At 42.7% G+C, this 9,537-nt stretch overlaps 1 protein-coding gene across 1 annotated transcript; it reads right to left on the bottom strand.

The window, feature by feature from the left end:
- Nucleotides 1–2,462: 2,462 nt before the first annotated feature.
- LOC129348487 (NACHT, LRR and PYD domains-containing protein 12-like) lies at nucleotides 2,463–9,530 on the bottom strand. The gene is made up of 5 exons (XM_055008841.1): nucleotides 8,428–9,530; nucleotides 8,178–8,351; nucleotides 7,702–7,875; nucleotides 5,540–5,586; nucleotides 2,463–5,389 (listed from the first exon to the last, which is right to left on the bottom strand). Exons 1-5 carry the CDS (start codon nucleotides 9,504–9,506, stop codon nucleotides 4,869–4,871), a joined length of 1,995 nt encoding a protein of 664 aa, XP_054864816.1. The 5' UTR covers nucleotides 9,507–9,530; the 3' UTR covers nucleotides 2,463–4,868.
- Nucleotides 9,531–9,537: the final 7 nt, after the last annotated feature.

A 9,537-nucleotide genomic window follows, 5' to 3' on the forward strand; every position in this document is an offset into this window, starting at 1 on the left:
GTTAGCAGACAATGTTACCAGCATTTAAGGGTATAGAGATGAATATATGTTCCTGTGAGTTATTTTGGATTTGGAGATGTCCTCAAAATGGCATAAAATCTAATTCCTAATGAACCATAATCCACAGTTTTATCCTGTCTACTTGAGAAAACACGACTGTATCTTTGGTTCTACACCAAAGCTGTTTGTGGTGTGGCCCACATGAATCTGACAATATCTCATAACAGTACAATTGATCATCTATGGTTTCTTGTTGTTTTGAACAGCTAGCGTCCTGCATGCTATCTCCTCTTCATGTGTTGTGCTCTCATCTAGGTGAGCAGTCCTACAGACCAACCCAGCCTCCATGTGGACGATTTTTTCCTGCTCATTGGGAGACTTTTCAGGATGTTTTGGCATCAAATAGAAAGAGACTTCAAGAAGTTTTGGTCTTTTTGCTGCAACTAGAAATGGTGCAGGAAAGTGCCTCTTTCCTCTGTCCTTCGTAAAAATACCTGGAAAGGACCGAAACAAAAAAAAAAAAAAACAGTATTAAAACATGACATGGTATGACGGTATATCTGAGAGTTGTCTTAACAGAGATGAACACAGAAAAACTTGGCCCTGTCCTGCATTTTCTCACCAGGTTCCAATAAAATGCAATCGGCAAAAAAGTTGGCGTTCACAACTGACAATTTTTTCATTTTATTAAATAAAATCCACATTAGTGTAACGTGAAATTGGTTTTTAATGGTTTTACAGAGTGGTTACCGATCAACAAATGATTCATCTCAGGATTTACTTTCTTCAATTCACAGATTTTTATATCTATAATACTGGCAATATGTAGACCTTACAAAACAAAAAACGATGTCTATCATGGCTTATTATAAGCAACAGGGGCGTTTAGCCCCTATAAAATGACAGCATACCAACAATATGTAAACATGGGGCTTGACCTTGAAGTATCAGTGGCACAAAAAAACAGTTGCACAAAAATAAACTGTTAAATGATTTAAGGGCACTAAACTTAATTGAGCCTAATGTAAAAAGTTTGGTTACAGTTGGACTACAAACGTTGTTTTGGCAAAAGTAAACCGGCTTGTTACTCATCTCCTCAGGTGCTGAACGTGTTGTCAGCGTGACCTTATTACTGTTTTTGGTCAGTCAAACCTTAAAATAAATTTGTATTTAGTGCCTCTATACTCGATTAGTATAAACAACTTCCCTACATATAACGGTCCACAGCTAGCGCTAGCCGCACTAGCGAAGCTGTAACTGACGGCATGTGGTTAAAAGCTCCTGGTGGATTTCATAAATGTTGTTCTTTAGAAACATGTCATGCATTACAGGTTACTGACTCTCACAAAAACAAACCACATAGAGGACAAATAAAGGATTAATACACTAACCGAAGCGCCGTTGATCCCGCTGGTAGCCATGGTTACCCCGGTCTTGTGAGGGCAACTGTCCGCATCACATGACCGGAGGAGCATCACGTTCATTGGCTGGATGTTGGTTCCATTTTGGCCAGAATCGATTATTTACTCCTAAGTTCCCCGGATGTGAACTGCAAATTTTTTGATGCCGAATGTTGAAGACATTGAATTTTTAACTGTTTTTTCAAATTTTTATGAGCTAAATTCAGGCATGAAAAATTCACACAGAATTTTGATGCAACAAAATTCAAAGTTTGAAGCTTATAAAATTCAGAATCTGATGAATCTCATTTGCTTCCATACTAGCGGGCTAATTAACACAGGTGTACAGCAGCTAACTTAGCTAGCTAGCTTACTAACGATGTTGGTTGGAAATAGAATCTCTGGACTGATTGAGGTCAAACTGAACTTCACAGCATGTTGGAGCAGAACCAGCAGATGAAAAAAGTGATGGTGTTGGATTGTCAGACCGTAATGTTGCAGCTCAGAGCAGCTTTTTCTATCTCAGTTCATTGTGACATCCAGCTATGAATCAACACAGCAGATCCAGGTCATGGTGATCGATGCTGTGGAAGTCTCACATTCCCCTCATTTAATGGGGCTGTTTACTGAGCAAAGCTCCATAAAAATCATGTTTTCATGTGGTTTTGATGAGGAATGTGATGTTTGAATGTCTCTGTGAAGAACTGCAGTCTAATGGAACAGTTGGAATTTCTATTGATCCTAATTAGAGAAGCTCACTGGATTCACTGAGGTTCTGGTCAGGAGTCATGACTCAAGTTTTACATTCAAAATCTTTACTGCTGTTGTGAAACTTCAGCGTTGCCATGGATACGTGAGTGCTAAATTCTGTCCGTGTTTCCATTGTGGGAAATGCAGTTCAGCAGATGTTGAGCATGTTCGTTTTTTGAGACAGAAGACAAACCACTTCTCTCCAGTTAAGCTGTTTATTTTCTAATATCAGTGTCTCAAAGGAATCTTGTACAGTGAACCCTCATTTATCGCTGGGGGTTACGTTCCAAAAAGAACCCGTGATAGGCGAAATCCGTGAAGTAGTCATCTTTATTTTTTACAGTTATTATACAATACTGAACCACGTATACAATGAAACCAACGACCAAAACCTGTTTTCAGGCCCAAGCATTTAAAAAAAATAAAAGCATAAACGTTTTCAACAAATAACTATGATAGTTTTTGGAAATACTGTGAAATAATATTTTTAATAGTCAGTACGAGGTTGGACACATTGTGACTCACGCGTATTTCACCGTTCCTCTAACTTTGCCGCTTCGTCACTCCGCTCCGCTGCAACGTCTTTTTCTGCTGAAGGCTGTGGTGCTGGTGTCTTTTTCCGAGAGAATAACATAGTTATGGGTAATTGTTGGCACTCTTTTTTCTTCTGGACAAGAAGATTTTTATAAACAGACATACCACCTTCGATTATATTTGAGAACTGTAATGAACGACACATCAAAGGGTCCCATTCTTGCGCCACACGCTGAAGTTCCGAGGCCATTCTTACCATGGTTGCCAAGCGACCAAGTGTTAGTCCATCCTCCTCATCTTTATCAACACGTGTCCCCTCTTCTTCCCCTTGTCCCTCATCCTCGCTTGGTGCCCAGAAGTTTAACTTTTTCTGCGATATTTAGCATCTTTCTCTTCCTTTTGGGCGCGTCCTCAGGTGCCTTTGCCGGTGCAGAACGTTTTGTTGATATTGTGGGGTTTGTCATGGAGAAAATTTGCAAACGTAAATTTGGCAAGCTGTACAGAGACGAGGTTTGATATGAACAGGACACTTTATACAGTATGGTGAAATGTGATTGGTGGTAGAACACAAACATATAATTCAAATATTGAAATGTGATTGGCCAAAGGTGAGGATAAACCATGGTATAGACTTAGCTCTCCCATTAGTTGGTGCACAGATATGTCCATATCTCTTGGCACACGATCCATCCAATCCCCAGGAGCTGCACCCTGTAAAAAGAACCCTCCTGCAAACTTCTTCCTGCTCTCGACCAGCTAGATTTATTCCTTTGTTAGCTGATATGTGATGCAGTCATTAGTGGTATTTCATAGGGAGGAATGCAGGTGTCCCTCAGGCAGGATTATTATGATTTTCTCCCTCAGACAACCTTGAGTTAGCAGTTTCAGAGCAATTACTTGTTACATTATAAGGAAATAGAAATGTGCTGTGTATCAAAGCCAAAACTCTATCTTTGTTAGTGTGTATGCATGTGCAGAAGAAGAGACATTTTTTTGTAAATGGCTGTAACTTTCCAGCCTGGCCTGTCTGTGTCCATCAGAGCTTTGGAGTTAGTGCTTAGCTCCATCTCTTCCCTTTTAAAGGTCAAGCACAACTCATGGATTCATTGCACATTAAATGGTTTTATTATCAATATTATAACATGCATATGTAATATCAATTTCAGTGTTCAGTTAGTAGAGCCTTTGTGAGATAAAAATCCTAACAGGAGCGAGTCTTGGCCTTCGCTCTGACTTTACCACTGCTGATACCTTTTCCACATCCAGACATGTTTGAGTGTGAAAGCTTCTCACTGATGTGGCTTCTGCTGAGCAAACTGCAGCTTTATATAGCAACAAGGCTGCTCCCTGATTGGTCAGAGTCAGCGTTCAGTGTGATCGTCCAATCAGAAGAGAGCTGTTGTAGCCACACGGTCCTGAAACATTATTCAGCTGAGTGTCTGTTATTGAACTAACATGAAAACAAAGACCAAGATTCAGCCTGAACTAAACAACAAACTACAATGGACCAGATTCAACTTTGTTCTCATTGCACAGAGTACAAGCAGTGAGACACTGAATTGTAGTGTAGCATGAAATCAGAAGAACAAAAGCAGCAGTAAAGTGCATTATATACAGAATAAACAGCATGGACAGAATGCAACGAACACAATAAGCATATAAAAACATAGCTGTGGATAAACTAATAAGATATTTCATCTAAATTTACAGGAAGGGATAAATAGTGGAATAAACAGTGTAAACAGTATTAATACTAACATTAAGAACTTAAACACTCAAATCAGGATCAAGTCTGGCTGCACAAAAACCTGATTTTCACTGGACAATAATGTGTGAAAGTCTGTCAGCAGTTTGTAGATTCACTGCTTCCTCTCTCATTTCACACTTTGTGCAGCTCAAATGCTTTTAGTTCAAGTGAGCATCAGAGGAAACACCACATCCTGATTTTCACTCTCAACATTTGACTGGAAAAAGACGCAAACACCACATTTGGCTCCTGGAATAATCACAACTTCCATCTTTGAAGAGGAACAAGTTTACAAGGAACCATTTAGAAGGATTTCACAAAGAAACACATTTAATCCATGAATGTGAAAACATGTTTCTGAGGGACAGAGTCATGGAGAGACTCAACTATCTGTTCAACACTGTTTCTCTACCAGGAGGAGACTCTGGAGACTCAACTCAGCACAGAAACACTGAGGAATCAGGATACCAGAACCCGAATCCAGGATAAAGAGGTTGAGTGAATGTGGTGTTGAAGGTGTGGAGGTGGATCAGAGAGTCAGAGGAGACTCTGTAGAAGGACAGAGTTCCAGCAGGAACGTCCACATAAACTGAAACTCTGTGAGAGACTGAGGAGGACCAGATGGATGTTTGACTCTTATTGTGTCTGACAGAGTAACCATCATCAGAGCACCACAGGCTCCAGGACTGATCATTACATCCAAACACACACTCAACACTGACTCCTTTCCTTCTGATTCCTCTGTAACTCACTGTTATATGAACCACTCCTCTCCATTCGACCTCCCAGTAACAGCGACCAGTCAGACCAGTTTCACACAGCAGCTGATACCAGTCAAACCTGTCTGGATGATCAGGATACGACTGACCCTCCTCCACAAGTGTCACCTTCCTGTTGTTGTCAGACAGTTTGAGTTTTCTGTTTACTGTGTTTGTGTCGACTGTGAGTTGACAAGAATCTGATGGAGAGAACAAACACAACACAGCTGCAGTTATTGATGGATCATGTGATCAGTATTAAACCTTTGATGATGACCTCAGAGATGTGACACTTTGAAGATGCTTGAATGTGCTGCTTTGTTTCCATCAATCCATTAAAACACACTTACACTTCCTCAGACCTGGTGTCAACCATCGGACTCCAGCAGGCGTCACCCTGAAAGGAGGAGGACGGTCAGAGCAGCAGCGACTCTTTCAGCAGCACACATGGACGTTACATGGCTCTCACACTGTTCCACTGATAAAGGACCAGTCCAACATGGAGACACAGACACCTGAATGCAGCATCTCTAAAGTCCTGTCCTGTGCTCGTCACGTTCCAGCTCAGTTTACACTCATTATTCAGCTTTACTCATTGATGCTTCCTCTTTTCATGGAGCTAGGCTAACAGTTTACCCTGCTTCCTGTCTTTGAGCTAAGCTAGGCTAACAGTTTACCCTACTTCCTGTCATTGTGCTAAGCTAGGCTAACATTTTACCCTGCTTCCTGTCTTGTACTAAGCTAGGCTAAAAGTTTACTCTCATTCTTGTCTTGTGCTAAGCTAGGCTAGCAGCTTCCCTCCTTCCAGACTTTGTGTTAAGCTAGGCTAACAATTTCCCTGCTTTCAGACTTTGTGCTAACCTTCGCTAACAGTTTACCCTGATTCCCGTCCATGTGCTAAACTCGGCTAATAGTTTACTCTGCTTCTAGTCGTTGTGTTAAGCTAGGCTACCAGTGTGCTCTTGCTTGCAGTCTTTGTGCTATGATATGCTAACAGTTTCCATTTGCTTCCAGTCGTGCTAATCTAGGCTAACAGATTTCTTGTTCTTCCTGTCTATTTGCTAAGATAGGCTAACAGTTTTCCCCTTCCTCCAGTCATTATGCAAAGCTAAGCTAACAGTTATCTACTGCTTACAATTTTTGTGATAAGCTAGGCTAACAGTTTACCCTGCTTCCTGTCTTGTGCCAAGCTAGGCCCTGCTTACAGCTTTTGTGCTAAGCTAGGCTAACTGTTTACCCTGCTTCCAGTCTTGTGTTAAGCTAGGCTAACAGTTTCCATTTCCTTCCTGTCTTTGAGCTAAGCTAACAGTTTCCTCTGCTTCATGTCTTTGAGCTAAGCTAGGGTAACAGTTTCCTCTGCTTCCAGTCTTTCTGCTAAGCTAGGCTAACAGTTCCTCTGCTTCCTGTCTTTCTGCTAAGCTAGGCTAACAGTTCCACTGTTTTCAGTCTTTCTGCTAAGCTAGTGTTTACGACCCGGTGTTGTCGGCGTCTGAACCATAGTTGGACAGCCTCAGCTCACTTAGCTTAGCGTGGCTCGCTGTTGGTAACAAATTGTATTCAGAGTCCAGACCAACTCTGTGGTGGAGAACCAGGAACTTTATTCAAGCTCTGCAGCACACTGTACACACACTCAGCTTCTCCAGAACACACTTGGATCTACTTCTATGTTTGGACCATAACATGCGCTGTGACTGCAGCTGCACCTAAACATCACCCTTCTTCAGCTTAACTGTTCTCAGGCATGGCAACAGCAAATTTTGACTTCAGCTGAAAATGTTTGGGATACAATCTTCGGGGGGGGTCCAGGGGGGCGCAGCCCCCCTGAAGCCGAGAGGTTTTCAGTAAAATCGAGGTGATTTAGAATGAAAAACATGCATAGAATTACAGAAGACCAGATTGTAATGAATAAGTTAATTTAATGAAAAGTTAACTTACTTTTTCCATCGGAACTTGTTTTTGACACTTTTATCTATTTCTAGCACCGATGACCCTTGATCTTTCGATAAAAACCTCATGATTCCACCGAAAACGATCCCAATAGCTCAAAATTCCAACACGAACATGCCGCCATGAATTGTAACAAAAGAATGCATCGAGCAATTTGATTGGTCCAATCGTTGGCAGCTAACCAATTTCGACCAATCGCAAGGCCTTTTACAATGCAGCAGGAGCTAGACTGGTTCTCTTTGTATGTTACGCTGCGGGAGAAACGCCGAGCGCTTCTCAAAAACAAGCAAGAGTAAGAGCAAGAGTAACAAAAACATACCTCACCCCCCCCTAAAATTTTCTCACCGGATTTGGACGATTCACAGAAATGATCAATTTGAAAATTAAAACGGCGGATTTCCGCGGAACGGCGGAAAATTGCCATGCCTGTGTTCTTCTTCCTTCCTACCGCTCCAGCACTTCCTCTGACGTTTCACACACACCCTGAAACCTACCGATGGAAAGGAGAAGGCTTGGACTGCAACACTAGGAGGATAGTTTCCTGAGAGTGTCTGTCTGTCTGTACCTGAGAGTTTCCAGTCTACAGTGTGGATCCTCCACTTTAGCTCTCAGCATCTTCTCTCCTGAGTCTTCTGGATGGTTGTAGCTCAGGTCCAGCTCTCTCAGATTTGAGGTCTTGAAGCTCAGAGCTGAGGCCAGAAAAGCACAACCTTCCTCTGTGACCAGACAGCCTGACAACCTGCACACACAAAACAACACAAACCTGAAACCTGACAACACTTGGCTGGATGTTTCTCACTCTTTCTGTTCTTCTTTGTCTTTCAGATACATTTTGCTGCACATTTCATGTGTCTCAAGCAAATCAACAATCTCAACAATGATTAGTGGGATTTAATCATGTAAAAAATAAACCCAGACAAAGTCCTGCACAAGTTCAGTAAAAGCTCATTTGATGAATCCCATCAGCAGAAATGATTCTACTCAGGTTAGGTGTTTATCCACTGATAGAAATCACATCAGTTTCAAAGTGTGAGTCCTGACCTGAGAGCTTCCAGTTTACAGTGTGGACTCTCCAGTCCAGCAGAAAGACTCTCTACTCCTGAATCCTGCAGGTTGTTGTTACTCAGGTCCAGCTCTGTCACACTGGAGGACTGGGAGCTGAGGACTGAGGACAGAGCTCCACAGCTTCTCTCTGACAGATTACAGCCACTCAGTCTGAAGAGACAAAAAGCATATTATACTGATGAAACTGCAGCAAAAGGAAAAGGATCTTCAGTCTCCAACTACTTACACAACTTTCTTGGAGGCTTTGACCACTGGCAGCAGCCTCAGAAGAGCCTCCTCTGAAGCAGAGTATTTCTTCAGGTCAAACACGTCCAGATCTTCTCCTGATGACAGTAAGATGAAGCTCAGAGCTGACCACTGAGCAGGAGACAGTTCATCTGTGGACAGACGTCCTGATCTCAGGGACTGTTGGATCTCCTCCACTAGAGAAACATCCTTCAGTTCATTCAGACAGTGGAACAGATTGATGCTTCTCTCTACAGACACATTCTCACTGATCTTCTCCTTGATGTACTCCAGTGTTTCCCGATTGATCTGTGAGCTACTTCCTGTCTGTGTCAGCAGGCCTCGTAGGAGATTCTGATTGGTCGGCAGTGACAGACCCAGGAGGAAGCGCAGGAACAAGTCCAGGTGTCCGTTTGGACTCTGTAAGGCCTCGTCCACAGCTCTCTGGTAGAAACCTGCTGGATCAGGTTTGTTGGAGGTTGTTTGTTGTTGTTTTTCCAGCAGGTTGATTCCAGAGTTGATGAAGGTCTGATGGACATGAAGAGCAGCCAGAAACTCCTGAACACTCAGATGGACGAAGCAGAACACCTTGTCCTGGTACAGTCCTCTCTCCTCTTTAAAGATCTGTGTCAACACTCCTGAGTACACTGAGGCTGCTTCCACATCGATGCCACACTCTGTCAGGTCGGACTCATAGAAGATCAGGTTTCCTCTCTGCAGCTGATTAAAAGCCAGTTTTCCCAGAGACTCAATCATCCTCCTGCTGTCTGGACTCCAGTGTGGATCTGTCTCAGCTCCTCCATCATACTTGATCTTCTTGACTTTGGCCTGAACCACCAGGTGGTGGATGAACATCTCAGTCAGGGTTCTGGGCAGATCTCCTCCCTCTCTGGTTCTCAGCAGCTCCTCCAGAACTGTAGCAGTGATCCAGCAGAACACTGGGATGTGGCACATGATGTGGAGGCTTCGTGACTTCTTCATGTGGGAGATGATGCTGCTGACCTGCTTCTTATCTCTGAATCTCTTCCTGAAGTACTCCTCCTTCTGTGGGTCAGTGAACCCTCTGATCTCCGTCAACATGTCCACACAGTCAGGAGGGATCTGATTGGCT

Source organism: Amphiprion ocellaris, unplaced genomic scaffold (assembly GCF_022539595.1).
Source record: "Amphiprion ocellaris isolate individual 3 ecotype Okinawa unplaced genomic scaffold, ASM2253959v1 Aocel_unscaffolded280, whole genome shotgun sequence".
Lineage (NCBI taxonomy): Eukaryota > Metazoa > Chordata > Actinopteri > Pomacentridae > Amphiprion > Amphiprion ocellaris.